The 17523-nt window shown below is 45.0% G+C and overlaps 1 protein-coding gene across 1 annotated transcript in view; it reads left to right on the top strand.

Moving 5' to 3' along the window:
• Positions 1–17523, top strand: part of DHX32 (DEAH-box helicase 32 (putative)) — a 51407-nt gene that overhangs the window by 16222 nt on the left and 17662 nt on the right. Inside the window, exons 2-4 of the mRNA XM_040254425.1 lie at positions 702–1204; positions 9478–9671; positions 16225–16597. Of these exons, the coding sequence (XP_040110359.1) occupies positions 923–1204; positions 9478–9671; positions 16225–16597 (849 nt within the window). The 5' untranslated portion in view covers positions 702–922. The remainder of the gene's footprint in view (positions 1–701; positions 1205–9477; positions 9672–16224; positions 16598–17523) is intronic.

Genomic DNA, 17523 nt, shown 5'->3' with positions numbered 1-17523 from the left:
CTAGTGTAAAATTTACCCTTTCTTAGGCAGTTTTTCTCTTCTTCATTTAAATTAAGTGTTGTAATTTGTTGCCTCTTAAATCTAACATGTTGGGCTTAAGACCCAGGAATCTCAAGAAATATGCTTGAGATTTCTGGTGTAGTTAAACAAATAAAAGACCTCATTAACCAAAGCTAACATAGCCTCAGAGGGGGAAAAATAATAAATTCACTCACTTGGCTTTGTAAATTAGCACAGGCAAATGTAAAATGAAAAAGAAAATTTAATACTCTTTTAAACTAAATAAATAAATAGAGTTTCTGAAGCCAGTGTGGGGGAACACTCACCAGGCCCTCAACAGTTAGAGGGTCTGCCGTCTCCTTTGTGGTGGGATTAGCAACCACGTGATGGAGCCTCACACTCACAATGTCCGCCTGTTGCTCCCGATTCCGCTGTCAATCAAGATGCTGGGACCTCGGACAGGGGTCAGCAGGGAGAATCACGTCCCGGGTGGGCTCGTGCTCAAACTGGCCAGGGAGAATCGGCAACCAACCAGACCTGAAGAGCGAGCCTGCATTATTCCTGGCCTTTTAAACAGAGAGCAGAAATGCCAGACAATAACCTGTTAACAGAAAAAAATCAGGCTTTTGTTTTGGAATGCCTATTGCTTTTTCTTTTGAGCATCTCGTATGTCTGTGTACCTGACTTTCCTTCTTGTTTAGTTTGCGTCTAGCTTTATCGACCATCACTGAATGCACAGAGCAGTGCTGGAGCACAGCAGCCAACGCCGCAGAGAACAGATGCAGACCGGAGGAACTCAGCTGGCTAGGGCCCTGAGCTGCAGTCCCGCAGGTTGGGACGTCTGAGTTTGTGTACGGAGACGGCTCTGTTTGCAGTGGGTTGTTGCAGGAGAATGCCAGCGGCTTAAGCTCCCTTGGACAAGATGGAAGCAGCAACCCTGAAATGTCCTAACTCCTCCTCCGAAAAACGCTATTTCCCCGAGTCCCTGGATTCCAGTGACGGGGATGAGGAGGGAATTCTGGCGTGTGAGGATTTGGAACTTAACCCTTTCGATGGCTTGCCGTATTCATCACGTTACTATAAACTTCTGAAAGAAAGAGAAGACCTTCCAATATGGAAGGAAAAATACTCCTTTATGGAGAAGCTGCTTCAGAGTCAAGTTGTGATCGTTTCGGGAGACGCTAAGTGTGGCAAGAGCTCTCAGGTGAGTAGCCCCTGCAAAAAAACAGTTAGCTTTGTACATTGTACTTTTTTAGCGCTGAAATAATTATAGCATCACAGCCTAGTGTCCTGTTGTAAGAATGATATTGTCTAAACTGAAAGACAAAACAGAAAGGAACCTTAGCAATTCAGGTTCCTCAGATAAGTTACTTAACCTGATTTCCTTTATGAAAGCCGGCTGAATAAAAGTTAATACTTATGAGGATATTAATGCTGCTTATTGTACCACTGAACTTTCTTTAGTATAAGAATCTATTCAGATTATTTTGTTGTAAAAAAAAGTATTCTGTCATGCATATTGTATTTTAAAAGATGTTACTGGCCCACGGTAAGTTTTGGAATTAACTGCCGTGTTTACATGTCTAGCAGTCTGATACTCAGAATGCACAGATACACTTGTTGGTGACGTTGGTCAAGCTACGGAAAGTTAAAAACACAAGGAAATCTTTGTTTTCCAAACTCTGAGAAATAACAGAGGGCTTCCCTGGTGGCTCAATGGTAAAGAATCCCCTTGCCTAGGCAGGAGACACAGGTTCAGTCCCTGAGCCAGGAAGATCCTCCAGAGGAGGAAAAGGCAACCCGCTCCAGTATTCTTGCCTGGGATGAAGGAAAGAGGAGGAAACAATTAGCATAGAAAGCTAGTGACAACTTGTTGGCCAGTTTGTTGTTGTTATATTTGAACTCGAGGTTTGAGTGAGATCTATATTTTGTAAAGCAAGCGATAAGTATTTTTATTGTGAAATGAATTTACAGACTTTCATGATGTACAAGTTAGAGTAGACCGCAGAAATAATCTGGTAGAGCCCTTCATTTTCCAGATGATGAAACTCTGGCCCAGAGGATGTGATCATTTGTCTAATGAATGTCACATGACTGTCGTGGCATTCTAAGAACTCTTTACACTTTGCTGTTTCAAGGTTTTACTACCTCTGAGCCTGCCTTGTTCTAAATGGAGCTTGAAGAGAGGTGAAATGAATCACAGGTGGTTTTTTTCCCCCTTAATTTAGTTTGTAACCGCCAATATCAAAGGTGTATTATGATTTTCCCTTTGTTATGAGTTGTTGCTGCAATGAATGATTTCAGTTTGTCTTAAGAAGCTAATGATTAACACTGAAGGAGTGTAACTTTCCTGGTTTCTATGGACAAGTGGCAAGTTAAAAAATGATTTAGAGTTTTAATTTTGAAATAATTTTAGACTTATGCAAAGTTGCAAAATAGTACAAAGATTTTTCCACATACAGTTTATTCAGATTCCGCCACAGTTAACATTTTACCAGATTTGCTTCATTGTCCTGTCTCTCCACACACACACACGATTTTATTCTGAGCCTTTTAAGAGTAAGTTGACAATATCATACCCTTTACTTCCAAATACTTCAGCAGTACCTACTAAAAACAGGGCTAGCCACAATATAATTACCAAAATCTAACTTGTAATATTCAAATTTCATCAGTTTTTCCACTAAGCTCCTTTGTAATTAAAAAAAAAAAAGTCTAGTTCAGAATCCAGCCCTCAGTTACACTGCGTCTCCTTGTCCATTCTCTTTCATCACCTTTGATCTGAAGCAGCTGCTCAGTCCTTCCTTGTCCTTCGCAACCACGACATTTTTGCAAAGTACAAGGTAGGTGTTTTGCACAACATTCCTCAGTTTGGATCTGTCTGGTGTTTCCTTTGGGTTAGACTCCAGTTCTGCATTTGTGGCGGGAAGAGCACAGAAGAGCTGTGTGTCTTCCTCAGGACCTCACAGCAGGGGACAGAAGAGTTTTCCCCTGGGACAGGGGAGCCTGGCGGGCTGCCGTCTCTGGGGTCGCTCAGAGTCGGACACGACTGAAGCGACTTAGCAGCAGCAGCAATGACGTTAAATCTGGTAACTTGACAAGGTGGTGACTGTCTTGATATCTTTTGTAAGGTTATGATTTTCCCCCTATCGTTTAAAATATTTAGGGAGATGCTTGGAGACCGTGTCCAGTCTGCTTCTCATCACACATCCACCTACCAGTTTCAGCATCCTGGCATGATTCTTACCTTTGACATTACACGGTAGTAACCAAACAGTGATTTTTCTAATTCCAAGATTCCTCCTACGTTTAACGTTTGGAATTCTTCTGTAAAACTGAGCTTTTTCGCCTTCATTATTTATTCATTTATTTATGTCAGGGTGGACTCATGAGTTCTTATTCTGTGGGTTCCTTATGAAGCCCATTTATTTTGTTGCTCGGACTGTTCCTAATGTGGAACACGGGCCACATTCGGGATGACTTCTGTGTCCTTTTGACATCATTCTCTGAGCATGTCTCTGCTTTGCAGCCCAAGAAGGTGTTACAGGCTCATCTAGTATGTTCCTTGTTCCAGTCTTAGAAAAAGCCATTTTCCTCTAAGAGCCCTGATGGTTCCTTTTAGTGGAGAATTATATTTAAAAACCTAGTGAAGTGAAGTGAAAGTCACTCAGTCATATCTCTTTGCAATCCCATGGACTTGTACAGCCCATGGAATTCTCCAGCCAGAATACTGGTATGGGTAGCCTTTCCCTTCTCTAGGGGATCTTTTGAACCCACGTCTCCCGCATTGCAGGCGGATTCTTTACCAGCTGAGCCGGAAGGGAAGCCCAAGGTGTGTCAGAAGTGGGATGCTGTTGGCTTATCATTGCTCTCAGGCCCACTCCATGAGCAGAGTGAGGAAATTAACATGTGAGGTGTGTGTGCTCTCACCTCTGTCTTTCTAGCTCCGAAGCTGTTTCTCTTTCTCTCTAGCTGTTTCGATTTCTCTCTTTCTGTTTCTCTTTACTTCTCTGTATTTCTTTCCCTTTCTATACTTCTGTTCTATCTGGATTTCTGTCTCTTTCTCCTTAAAAACCCTGGGTTCCTACTGGTGCTTCTGATTCCAGTTCAGCTGTCCCGCACTCGTCCGAGCCTCTCCCGTGTCCAGGTTTGTAACTTGCTTCTCTGACTGTGAGAAACTGAGCGCTGATTCTTCACGATTGCTTGTTCAGTCTTAAAACACCCGAAATTTAGTCTCAGGACTGCTAACCTACACGGTCGTTTAAAGGAAAATTTAATACATACTTGAGTTTTCTTTTAGAATGTGTGTTTTTAAGGGGCAAGAATTGTTATCCTGTGATGTGTTAATACCTAGCAGTGGTTTCTCTTGTCATCTTTAACTTCTTGATCGTTTTAATAAGTCATGCTTGTTTCTGTTAAGTGCGAAGGCAGTATGTATCTTCAGAGTGGGAGAAATCAAAAGTAGTACTCAAATGAGACTGTGGGCCTCTTCTAAACCAATTTAGATAATGAAAGCATCGGTTGTCTTAATTATGGAAACAACTTTTTTTTTTTTTAAAGAGCTTCCAAGACTATTTTCTTTTTCCTTAGCATTTTAAACCTTTCAAAGAAAAATCTGACTTTAGCCTCAAGCCTTTCAAAGAAGACCACGGGTGTTCTGCTGGATCTTAAAAATTCCATCTCTCTTTGGTGCAGGTGGGATGGAAGGCTATTTAGTGACTGCTCTCTGGAAAAGAGGACAATGTTTCATGCTTTTAGAGAGCTTTTCTTATTACCTTTTTTTGGGAGCAAGTTTATGAAAAAGCCTGAAAGAGAGTGAAATATTTTTGGAGCTGTCTTATTTTACTTGTCCTGAAATTTCCCATGACATGGATGAGTTAGTAAGCTGAATAAGCGGGACATACCTGAGATTTAGCCTAAATTAAGACGCTGGATGCTATAGAATGTGTTCACTTCTAACAACTTCACCTTTTAACACCTGTAGCTTACCCCCGTTTTCTGCTGGCAGAGTCTACCTGTGTTCACGCAAGATGTGTACAGATCATGGTATCCAGGGATGTGTGACATTTATTCCAGAGAGGACCCTCTCTCAGGAGTGTGTTCTGACCTCCTGGTTCATGTGGGCAGGTTAGGCAGCTTGCAGGAGTGTTGTTGTAGCGACTCATGCCTTGGGGTGAATTGCTGGTCCTTAAAATTCCTTTCAGGCTCCCCAGGTGGCTCAGTGGTGCCTGCAATGCGGGAGACACGGGTTTGATCCCTGGGTGGGGAAGATCCCCCTGGAGGAGGAAATGGCAACCCACTGCAGTATTCTTGCCTGGAGAATTCCATGGACAGAGGTATCTGGCGGGCTACAGTCCACAGGGTCACAGTCGTGAGACAACTTAGCAACTGAACAACGATAACACAGTTCCTTTTGACTTTGGGTTCCATGACTCTGGTGCTTAAATGAAAGTGAGTGACTGGGACCTCAGCACAGCTGTACCCTGGGTGGCCCAGAAGAGGACCTGGCCACCCGGGGCAGACCAGAGGTACTAAAGGAGGGCTTGGGGCCTTGGGACTAGAATGGGTTTAATTGTAGTGGTGCTGGGTCTCCTGGATCCCTTTTGTCTCATGTCCTTTACTCATATATCCGCCAGAGGAGGGGCACAGTCTCTCGTCGTGGCTGGAGGGGCAGGAGGCAGCACATCAGCGTGACTCAGGTGGATGTCCTCCTGGTTCGGATCCAGATCAGCCCAGCTAGAACGCCGGCCGCCACTTCCCGGAGCCCAGCCGCCAGCCTTGTGCCTGTCGCTTGGGGTGGGGGATGGAGGGTCTTGGCTTCTTCATTTTCCGAATTGGTGCAACTTGTAGAACTCCAGTTACGGAGCCAAGACAGTGAAGCCTTGATCTAGATTAGACTCTGGGTCCTCAGAGGACTCCCCTTACCTGCTCTTGTAGTGGCAGACTGGCTGGGGTCCTGTGATCTGCTTGCAGGGAGGGGATACGAGCCAAGGGCCCGCTCCACTCCAACCTTGATTGTGCACCCAGAACGGGTCGAGGCGGGCCTCAACACGTGGGCCCATCACACAGTCTAGAAAATGCCTTTAAAGCTAGGTTGAGGGGGCTTCCCTGGCCGTCCAGTGGTTAAGACTCCATGCCTCCACTGCAGGGGGCACTGGTTTAATCCCTGGCCGGGAGAGGAAGATCCTGCATGCCACTCCAAAGGTTAAAAAAGATTAACTAGATTGAGAGAATGTGAAAAAATCGTTAGGTGAGTTCAGAATGGAAATATTTGAAGTCCTGGTATTTTTCTAGGAGGGAAAAATTCTAGACCACACACATAAATGTGACTGATGTCTATTGCCAGAACTCCCAGGTAAATTTGTGAATAAGTTGGTTTTGGTTTTGGTTTTTGTTTTTTTTCAGTTATAAAAGAACAGTTTCCTATCTTGTTTACCAAGATGGTTGTTAAGTTGCGCAACTTTTGCTAAGAACTAAAGTATATTCTCGATGCCAGGGGGGAGGGGAGGGACATCTTCCAAAGAGAAACTGGAGAGCAACACAAAATCTCTGAGAGGCACACACGCTACCTGTGAGGAGGGGAAGGACTGTCAGGGCAGAGAAGCCGTCACTCCTGGAGGAGATTCGGAATCAGGGCACGGCATGCTGTGCTCTTTGTTACAAGCGCCAAGAATGCAAGAGTGCCAGTGAAGCTGAAATCCCAGTGCCTGAAATCCCTGAGGTTATGAAATGCTCACACTTACAGCACTTGCCAAACCATCATTTCTTTCAGCCGAGACTCAGGAGTCTGCCACGACCCTAAACTTCCCAGGGCACCTTTGCTTGCTTAGAGTGAATCGGAAGGTCTGCCGAAGCTCGGAAGTCGTAATAATCAGGAGAGGTGATTTCACGTGTCTCTCCTCTTTGTTGAGAGATGAGCCTTTCAGTTTGTGTTTGCATCACTGCTGTCATCCATATGTGACCGTTGTGAAAGGGGTGGTACATGGTCTGCAGTCAGAGCTGCCCGGAGAGGAGCTCTGCAGTTAGTTGTAATTTGGGCTCAAACTCTCAGCTTGGCTGTGTCAGCAGAGTACTCCCTACAGTAAGCCCAATATGTGTGTGTCCAGCCTTTCTGCTGGGTATTTTAACTGATGCTTAGAAGAGCGGTCCCATTTCTGAATGATATTCTTTGCCTCATAGGTATAATAATTTGCTCTACTGTGGGGGAGGCATAAAGGACAGTGAGGACCATCGGATGGTTTATATTTATTGCACGGCCAGGCCTGTATGATGTTTACGGCATTGCAAGCATCCTGTCATGGTCTAATCTTGCAGAATTTGTGTATAGGAGTAAATGGAAATCACTGCCAGCCCTGTGGAGAAAATGGCACAGGAGCTCAGACTTTGAGGGGTGACTCTCAACCATTTACCCCGTTTTACAGGAAAGGGAGTGGACGCTTGTAAAATCGATATCTACAAATCAGAAGCTAGTGGCAGGTCAAGTCTAGAACTCCTGACTTCAGTCCACTTGAGTGCCTTGTCCATTCCTGTGGTGTGCCTTGATACCAGCTCTGCCGAGGGTAGTGTGTTAAATGTCTCATCTTTCATGGAACAAGTGCTTCCCTCGTAGCTCAGTTGGTTAAGAATCCGCCTGCAATGCAGGAGACCCCGGTTTGATTCCTGGGTCGGGAAGATCCGCTGGAGAAGGGATAGGCTACCCTCTCCAGTATTCTTGGGCTTCCCTGGTGGCCCAGCTGGTAAAGAATTTGCCTGCAGTATGGGAGACCTGGGTGTGATCCCTGGGTTGGGAAGATCCCCTGGAGAAGGGAAAGGCTCCCCACTCCAGTATTCTGGCCTGGAGAATTCCATGGACTATACAGTCACAAAGAGTTAGACAAAGCTGGTATTGAGTAAATGATTGCTGATTAGTTTTCAGCCTGTTGACAAGGCTGACACCTGTCTTAAAATAGAGGAACTGCATTTACACTTTCAGTCATCAGGAATCTGCAGGTTACTTGATTCATTTTGCAGTTACTTGATTTCTGGTAAGTCATGTTTATTTTTCAAATTATAGTGAGTAATAAAATCTAGGAATCTCACAGTGGGTCTAGTAAATAGCAAGTGAAGTTGCTCAGTCGTGTCCGACTCTTTGCGACCCTATGGACTGTAGCCTACCAGGCTTTTCTGTCCATGGGATTCTCCAGGCAAGAGTACTGGAGTGGGTTGCCTTTTCCTTCTCCAGGGGATCTTCCCAACCCAGGAATCGAACCCGGGTGTTGAACCCAGGTCTCCCGCATTGTAGGCAGACGCTTTACCCTCGGAGCCACCAGGGAAGCCCCAGTAAGTAGCAAATCTGAAGATAAGTTAAAATGTCAGAACTCTTAAGTACCTTGAATCTATTAAAAAGCACTCAGAATGACTTATTTTAAAAGTACATGTAACAAAGTATAACTTACTGACAGTGCCCAAGATGGCTGACAGTGCCCAATATAGGTTCATATACACCTCGTGCGAAGAGTTGACCCGTTGGAAAAGACTCTGATGCTGGGAGGGATTGGGGGCAGAAGGAGAAGGGGACGACCGAGGATGAGATGGCTGGATGGCATCACTGACTCGATGGACGTAAGTCTGAGTGAACTCTGGGAGTTGGTGATGGACGGGGAGGCCTGGCGTGCTGCGATTCATGGGGTCGCAAAGAGTCGGACACGACTGAGCGACTGAACTGACTGATACTGTTCTAAATTTGTAATATGTAGAAGAAAATTTTTAAAAAGATTGCACTTACAAATGAATTAGTACTTTCTACTATAATAATTTTTACACAGATAAACTTGATAGAATTAATTGAACTACTATACATTTCAGTACAAGGATTTGAAAAGAAATAACTTGGCCATCTTATAACTGACTCTTTCTAAATCTGAAAAGATTGGTTGGTTATCTCACTGAGCTCATTTTTCATCATATGTAGTTGATAAATGCCAGGGTATTTTAGGTTTTATTGCCAGGGAAAGTTAAAGTAGGCTTATCTGGTTATTTTGTTATGATCATTTAGATTTAAATGTAAATGTTGTAATTTTGAACGACTATTTTTCTTCTAAATGATATTTAATATTTACATTGCTTAAAGCATTAGAGTTGGTACCAAAAGCCGTATCTTTGATGGTGCTTTCTTTTAACCAGAAAGAAAATAATAATCTTAAATATATTAGTCTTTTTATAACAGCTGAGGTTAAGAAAAATTTTATTTTACTTTGCCTTTTATCTTTTTTAATTTTCCTTTTTTCATCTGAGGGTCTAACTTTCATAGTCCATGCTAACTGCTGTTTATTCCTAACTTTATTTTATAGTAATAACTCGATGGGTAAATACAGGTTGTTCAGCTTCACACGATGTCGCACAGCCCACTGGTGGAAGGAAAATTCCCGCATGAGACGAACCCTCGTGTTTTGTCGCTGTGCTCGTGGGGCTGACCCTGTCTCATTTGTCCCGTTGAAGGTTCCGCAGTGGTGTGCTGAGTACTGCCTTTCCATTCACTACCAGCACGGGGGCGTGGTGTGCACGCAGGCCCACAAGCCCACGGCGGTCCAGCTCGCCCTCCGTGTGGCAGACGAGATGGATGTTAACATTGGTCATGAAGTCGGCTACGTGATTCCTTTTGAGAACTGCTGTACCAGTGAAACCATCCTGAGGTTGGTGTGGGGGGCTTCCTCGTGCCGTGCCTGGTGTGGCTCCTGGCTCGTCTTCTGCAGTCCCAGAAGAGCGTGTTCTTTGCGCTCTCTGCTTTAAGCACCTGTAACTTGTATAACAGTAACTCGTCTTTCTGTCACCAGCCTGACACCATCAGAGATTCCCGTCTGTAAACTTCTTCCGTATCTCCCCACAGTCCTCAGCAAAAAGTTCTGACTTGTTTTGGCTGGCCCCAGAGAACTTCTGGAGCTCCAGCTCCGGTGGGTCTGTAAGAGCTGCCCATGTGCCAGCCACGGTGACACGTGGTTCTCCAGGTCCCCGGGCCTTGATACCTTCTTCCGTCCGCTTGGAATGTCCGTGCCTCTTCTAGGCCGGGCTACTTTCCTCCTCGTCATGAACGGCCCTGTGCAGAGGTCACCCGCTCTACGAAGACTTCCTCAACCCTCCCTCAATGTAAATTAGAAAGCTCTCTGCTGGACTCTGTAAAATGTCATATCAGCCCTTCATGGTGGCAGTGTGGGTCAGTGTTTTTGAAACTCTACTTTTCAGGTACTTCCGGATTCCAGGGACCCTTGTCAGTAGCTCCCACAAGTTGTGAGGGGGAGAAAAAATCCTTTTATCTGTCTTTAGCTTCACTGTGAGATTTCCTTTACACAGCAGGTTCCAAGAGTTTAGAGGGAAAAAGAAAAGCGGAAAAAAAAAACCTGCTCTGGGCGTTTCTCAGGCAGGTTTCCATTGCAGCCCTCGTGGAAAGATGAGGTGTCCCAAGGGCCTCAGCTGCCCCAGGCGCTGCCCGCCCGCCCGGGGGCTGAGACACGGGTCTTGGCAGCAGTGCATCTGCCCGTCTCTCACCCTGTTGTGGGCACAGCGGCACACCAGGGCACACCCCTGGGAACGCCCCCTGCTGGCCTCGCAGGGATGCTGCGGCATCCCCTGGCATTGCACAGCCCGGCAGAGGACCATGGGCAGGGCTGGTCTCTGCTCACTTGTACCCCCAGCGTCTGACATGCTGGTCCCATGGAGGGCATGCAGCTCCCTTGATGATGGAAGGGAAGACTAGCGCTGGTCCCCGCTGGCTGCTGCGGACCCTGGTAGAGTGCTTCTCACTCCCAGAATGCCTGTAGAACTCACTCAGTTTGCATTAAGCTGCTTTCCTGCAAACGTTTACCTTCAAAAGTAGAAGACATCAATCCTCAGGCTGGTGTTAAACCATAGGGGACCTTTCCATCAAGAGCCCTGGGACTTGCACTTCTCGAAGATATGTAACCTCTTATTAGCGCCATGATGTCCCCAAGTCATTGTGTTAGTGTGTGTTTATAAACTGTTTATTATACAAATGGTAAACGTGCAAACCTCCCTGCTTTGGGGAACTCACAGACAAGTTGAGGAGTTGGGCAGGACATGCACCCTTGAAAGGGTGAAGGATCCCACACTCAGCAGATTCATTTTTCTTCCTTTATATTTTAAAGTGGCCTTTCAAATGGTCATACTTTTAATTAAAGGACAGTTCTGACTAATTTACATTTAATAGATGTGTTTTTATCTTTAATGCCATCTCAACTTTGGAGGAGAAGGCAATGGCAACCCACTCCAGTACTCTTGCCTGGCAAATCCCAGGGACTACGGAGCCTGGTGGGCCGCCGTCTCTGGGGTCGCACAGAGTCGGACACAACTGAAGCGACTTAGCAGCAGCAACTTTGGAAACCTTATGAAAAGGACTCTTGGATGTGGTCCCTTTTAACATGAAATCTTTTGGTGTTTTTATCTTACAATATAGATCAAGTGTACATATTTATATATATATTAGAAAGTCATAGAGGTAAACCAGAGAAGGCAATGGCAGCCCACTCCAGTACTCTTGCCTGGAAAATCCCATGGATGAAGGAGCCTGGTAGGCTGCAGTCCATGGGGTCACTATGAGTTGGACACAACTAAGCGACTTCACTTTCACTTTTCACTTTCATGCATTGGAGGAGGAAATGGCAACCCACTCCAGTGTTCTTGCCTGGAGAATCCCAGGGACGGCAGAGCCTGTGGGCAGCCGTCTATGGGGTCACACAGAGCTGGACACGACTGAAGCGACTTAGCAGCAGCAGCAGCAGAGATAAAACACTTATGGAGTAACACAGTAATGTTGTCAGGGCAGGTCAGAGACACACCTCACCTTTTAAACATCTGTTATGGGTAGGGACTTGGCTTTCATGCTTTACGGGGAAACTCCTGTAGGACTGAGGCATTCAATCCTTACAGCCAAAGGCAGGACTACAATTTCTGTTGACAGTTTTTTTAGCTCTTTCTGCATGTAGCTTTCCTTACTTAACGTAGAGAGTAGCCTTCAGAAGTTGTGGAGGAGCTGACCCGCGGCACGCCTTGGAAGGCAGAGGGGAACTAGCAACCAGGGCAGGTTCCGGTGGCTTCCGCATCTGCCTGGCTGCCCAGCCATCTCGTCTTTTCTCTTCACTTCCCGGGCACACTTGTTGCTGGGACACTGCACTTTCCACCCTGACATTCCCCAGCCAGTGCAGAGTCAGCAGATACTCTGATTTGTGGCTCACAGAGTTTGAGTTGCAAGCAAAGGGGCCAGAGCTAGTGAAAAGCCCTGTGTTGATAAAAGAAAGTCATCCTTTCTTTTCTTCCTGTTGCTCTGTGCTCCGAAGAGCAGGTGACATGGCTGTGAAATGAGCGTCTCTGCTGATTTCAGAGACGCTCACCTGTTGCCTTGCCTTGCCCCACCTCTCTGCTTCTGCTTCCTCATCCCTGAGCCTCGGTAGTTGCCACACGTGCTCAGGGGTTGTTGTGAGAACTCAGGGAGCTGCTCTGCATGCCTGGTGTGTGGGAGCACGGTGCCCGTGTTAGCGATCTGGGTGACTAAAGAGGTAAACTCCAGCCACGTTCATTGCCTGGAAGACGCGTGCTCGCCATAGTTATTGATAAGTTCAGATTGAGAAGCTATTTAAATAAGAGGCTCTAAGGGTGACTGTTGACTATGGATGGCAGTGTTCTGTATTAGATATTGTCTTTTCCATTTTCTTTGTACCTCCTTAGCATCTAATCTGTTGGGCACATAATAGGCAGTAAATATAATCTTTATGCCACTGCCATTTTTCTGGATTCTATACAGAACAATGTAGTTCTTCTTTAAGCTTTTTTCCTGGCTTTTTTCAAACCAGTGGATACCTGAATATCATATGCCTAAAATAGTCTTTGAACTATTAATAGATATCACAATGTCTTGTGGAAGTGATACATAAATTTCAAATAAGAACCCTCTAGAACACAGATTTTTTTTAATCACATTTGTAAGGTCAAATTCAATAAATATAATTTAAAAAATTAATTAAACTTTCCTATATTATGCTCTTAGCTTTCAGGAATTTAGTCTTAAGAATTTAAGGTATAAATGACATTTCCAAGATGTATCCATCTTTTTACATGGTCATCAGGGACAGCATTTTCTTAAGCACTGTACACATGATCTTATTAATATAAGGTAAGAAATAGGTCTCTGTCTTATATAGAAAGCTGGAGGTTCATGTGGGAAGTTTTAGGATTCATCCTTAGTATTCCCTTCAGTTCAGTTCAGTTCAGTTCAGTGGCTCAGTCGTGTCCGACTCTTTACGACCCCATGAACCACAGCACGCCAGGCCTCCCTGTCCATCACCAACTCCCGGAGTTTACCCAGACTCATGTCCATTGAGTTGGTAATGCCATCCAACCATCTTATCCTCTGTCATCCCCTTCTCCTCCTGCCTTCAATCTTTTCCAACATCAGGGTCTTTTCAAATGAGTCAGCTCTTCGCATCGTGTGGCCAAAATATTGGAGTTTCAGCTTCAACATCAGTCCTTCCAGTGAACACCCAGGACTGATCTCCTTTAGGATGGACTGGTCGGATCTCCTTACAGTCATCCGAAAGGCCAGGTCTAGCTTGCTGAGTCTTGTAGTTTAGGTGAGTCACAACTTCTCCCTTTTTGATTAAGCCTGGACGTTTTTCTATCACATACATACGTCTGTCTGGCAGAGAAGGAGCATTTCTTCCTGTCAGATCAGTGCTTAGATGAGTTTTGCTGAGAAGGGGATAGAGATTTCATTTCTGACGTTAAGGAAATAGCATAGACTAAAATAACTTGTGTTAAACAAGAACCAGTAGCACTTACATCACTGTATCAAACTAATTAATCTCAGCACAACACCTGACAGCTAGATTTTGGATGCAACTCTTTTTATTTTGCATGGAGTATAGTACTATAGTATTCAATATATTTTATTTCTTAAGTTTGAGAAAAGGAATAATCAGCAACTTATCACTGCTTGTTTGGTAAGACAGACACAGAATGAGAACAAGTATAGGAGAAGGGCAGAAAGCACATGTCCAATTCTATAAAGGTGCAGAAAGGGGGAACATGGGCTTTATATGAATCCATGGTGGCCATGGTCGTGATCTTTATAATTTGATGATGGCGTGAGATGTAATAGATATTCAGGCTTAAGTTGACCCTCTCCCTTACTTTATGACCATATGCAGGATACCTGTCTGAACCTCAGGTTCCTCTTTTACAAATAATGGGATAGTAGTGTCTATCTTGAAGGTTTACTCTAAAGGTTAAATGAGAACTGTTGTACCAGCACAATGCCTGGCGCACACTAGAAACTTAATGTTTTCTCCTTTTTCTTTCTTCCCTGAAGTGGGTTAATTGAGGACTGTGTCAGTCTCCAAGGCCACCCCTATGTCTGATGGTTTGCTAGGAAGACTCATGGGATCCCGTATGTAGTTGATCCACAGCTCAGATTTATTGCAGTGTAAGGATACAACCTCGACAGCATATTAAAAAGCAGAGACATTACTTTGCCAACAAAGGTCCATCTAGTCAAAGCTATGGTTTTTCCAGTAGTCATGTAACGATGTGAGAGTTGGACTATAAAGAAAGCTGAGTGCCAAAGAATTGATGCTTTTGTGTTGGAGAAGACCCTTGAGAGTCCCTTGGACTGCAAGGAGATCCAACCAGTCCATCCTAAAGGAAATCAGTCTTGAATATTCATTGGAAGAACTGATGTTGAAGCTGAAACTCCAATACTTTGGCCACCTGATGCAGAGAACTGACTCCTTGTAAAAGACCTCGATGCTGAAGCTGGGAGGAGAAGGGGGCAACAGAGGATGAGATGGCTGGATGGCATCACTGACTCAATGGACATGAGTTTGAGTAAACTCCAGGAGTTGGTGTTGGACAGGGAGGCTGGCGTGTTGCAGTCCATGGTGTCACAAAGAGTCGGACACAACTGAGCAACTGAACTGAACTGAACTGAAGGATAGAGTCAGCAGAGGGAAATGGTGCCAGGGCGCAGCCCACAGGAACCAGGCTAGGTGTCCAGGAGCCCCTCCCCATGGACTCCTTAGCACATGCTTCGTCCCTCCAGCTGAGAGCTGTGACGACGAGTGTGAAATGCTGTCCTGTCAGGGGAGCTCATCAGGGACTCTGTGCCAGGGGTCTGTGCTGGGCGCTGGTCACATAGGCACTCTGCCTCCTGCTGTATTCTAAAATTCCAGACTGCCAGAAGGGAAAGCAGGTTGGACCATATTACAGACAGTAAGCCTCAGTTCTGGGAATGTGAGAAGACTCCCCAAGTCTAAGTTCCCAAATGCCAGCCAAGGGGCACCCTTGCAAGCAAGCCTTTCTAAGAATAGCCGTTTCAGACCTGCCATAGACAGGGACAAATAAAATAAATACCTTAAATTGGTGTAAAGCTTATGGATTGGCTTCCTCAAGGAATAATACAGGTAGATATGTGAACACTGTCAGAAAGATGAGGTTTGTATGGTTCTGGATGATTAATAGGTATTTGTGATTGTTTTTAAAAAACCTCCCAAGAACTGGAAAATTCCATTAAAATCACTACTGACCCCTTCTTCCTCTAGGAATACTCCCCAGTTTGCATGCTGCCCTCAAATAGGTGATCACTTTTTAGGTGCTTTTGTGTGAGTATTATTTGGGTGACATTTCAAACATGGTGATGCTCACACCTTGGTGATGTCATCTCCCAAAAAGTGCCACCAGCAGAGTCCTTCTCCTGGGCCCACCGGGCCAAGAACCTGAGCCAAGACGGTCATCCGTGTACATGTGTGTGCTCCACTGAGCAGTGTGTGCTCCCGCTTGATGTTCTTCCGTTGATGGAAGAGGGGAAAACTCTTACCCGACAGGAGTATTTTGCTAGGTTACTTTTTTGTTTAAAAAGCTCAGGGCAAATGTTCAATGTAGCTCTTGTTAGTATCTGTAATAAACATTTAAGGCAGAGGTCTCTAACCTAAGGTTCAGTGATGGTCTTTAGAGGGTCGGTGAACATATGCAAACTACGCTTAAAATTTTTGTTTATATGTATTTTTCAGTTTTGAAGGTCTGTAGATTTTACCAGCTTAAAGGAATCTTGGCCCTCGATAAAGATTTTAAGCTCTCGATTTAGACAAAAGGATACTAGACAGGCATCTTTTTGGCTTATGTCAGGAGTTTCTTGTATGTTCTTTTTCGTGAGAGCATTCTAACATTAATATTTCCTTTTTGTAGGTATTGTACTGATGATATGTTGCAAAGAGAAATGATGTCCAATCCTTTTTTGGGTAGCTATGGGGTCATCATCTTAGATGATATTCATGAAAGAAGCATCGCAACTGACGTGTTACTTGGACTTCTTAAAGATGTGTTACTAGCAAGACCGGAACTGAAGCTCATAATTAACTCCTCACCTCACCTGATCAACAAGCTCAGTTCTTACTATGGAAATGTGCCTCTCATCCAAGTGAAAAACAAGCACCCCGTGGAGGTTGTGTACCTTAGTGGGGCTCAGAAGGAGTCTTTTGAGTCTATTTTACGCCTTATCTTTGAAATTCACCACTCGGGTGAGAAGGGTGACATCGTTGTCTTTCTGGCCTGTGAACAAGTAAGTAAGTAATACTCTAACCTACCAGAGCAATAAGGTTACTTATTGGGAGCCTTTGAACCTTGCTGCGAAGATTTGAATAACCTACAGATTTCACTTTGCTAATTAGCTGTTTAAATATTTGGTTCCACCATACCTCATTTCTCTATACTTCGGAAGAAGGTTCAATAAAGAGTAAATAAAGCCTGTGCTTGAAAGGTGAGCAGGGAAATGCTTCTAAAAGCAGGAATTGTTCTGAAACACAGAATGAGGAGGGGGAAGGGGGAGTCCGAGAAGCTTGTGGGGTGATCTCCAGAGCTGACTTCCTGCCCCCACCCCGGGGCGGGCAGGATTCTGGGCTGCCCCAGAGGCTCGCCGTGAACCCTCTCAGCAGAGGGGACACACTGGTACGGCTGCCCGCCTCACGGCAGGAACAGGTGCTGGAGATACATGAGGAAGCAAAAAAGTGTTGCTGCAACAGTCAGTGGAGAATTAGGCAGAACGCTAGAGTTTACGGCACACCCAGAGGGCTGTCTCTCTACACTTTTCTTAAAAAGATGAATGAGCAAACACTTCCCTTGAAGCTGCCTTTCCAAAAGCACAACTGGAAGTGGACACCTGCGCGTCTGTCACTGCTTTCAGACAGTCAGGGTCCACTTGGGGTTGCATTTGTCTGAATGCAGTTAACCCTGACCCTGCTTTTCTCTCTCCCACTGCCGTGAGAGCCAGATCTAAAAACCTCCGGAATCTTAAGAGTTAGGCTCTCTTCTTGGAGACTGACTGCCAGGCCTTTTCCTCCCTGCCCGTCATTTCACTCCCAGTAAAAGCCATACCTTTTAGACTATGACGATTCCAGTGATTAAACAGAAACCAAGAGGAAGCTGCTTGCTACTGTAGGCTGAGCCACCAGCTGCATAAAGACAAGCACCTCGTCTCTCCATCAGAGC

This window comes from Oryx dammah, unplaced genomic scaffold (assembly GCF_014754425.2).
Source record: "Oryx dammah isolate SB20612 unplaced genomic scaffold, SCBI_Odam_1.1 HiC_scaffold_14, whole genome shotgun sequence".
NCBI classification, from domain to species: Eukaryota; Metazoa; Chordata; class Mammalia; order Artiodactyla; family Bovidae; genus Oryx; species Oryx dammah.
This window is presented reverse-complemented; position numbering and strand designations above follow the sequence as displayed.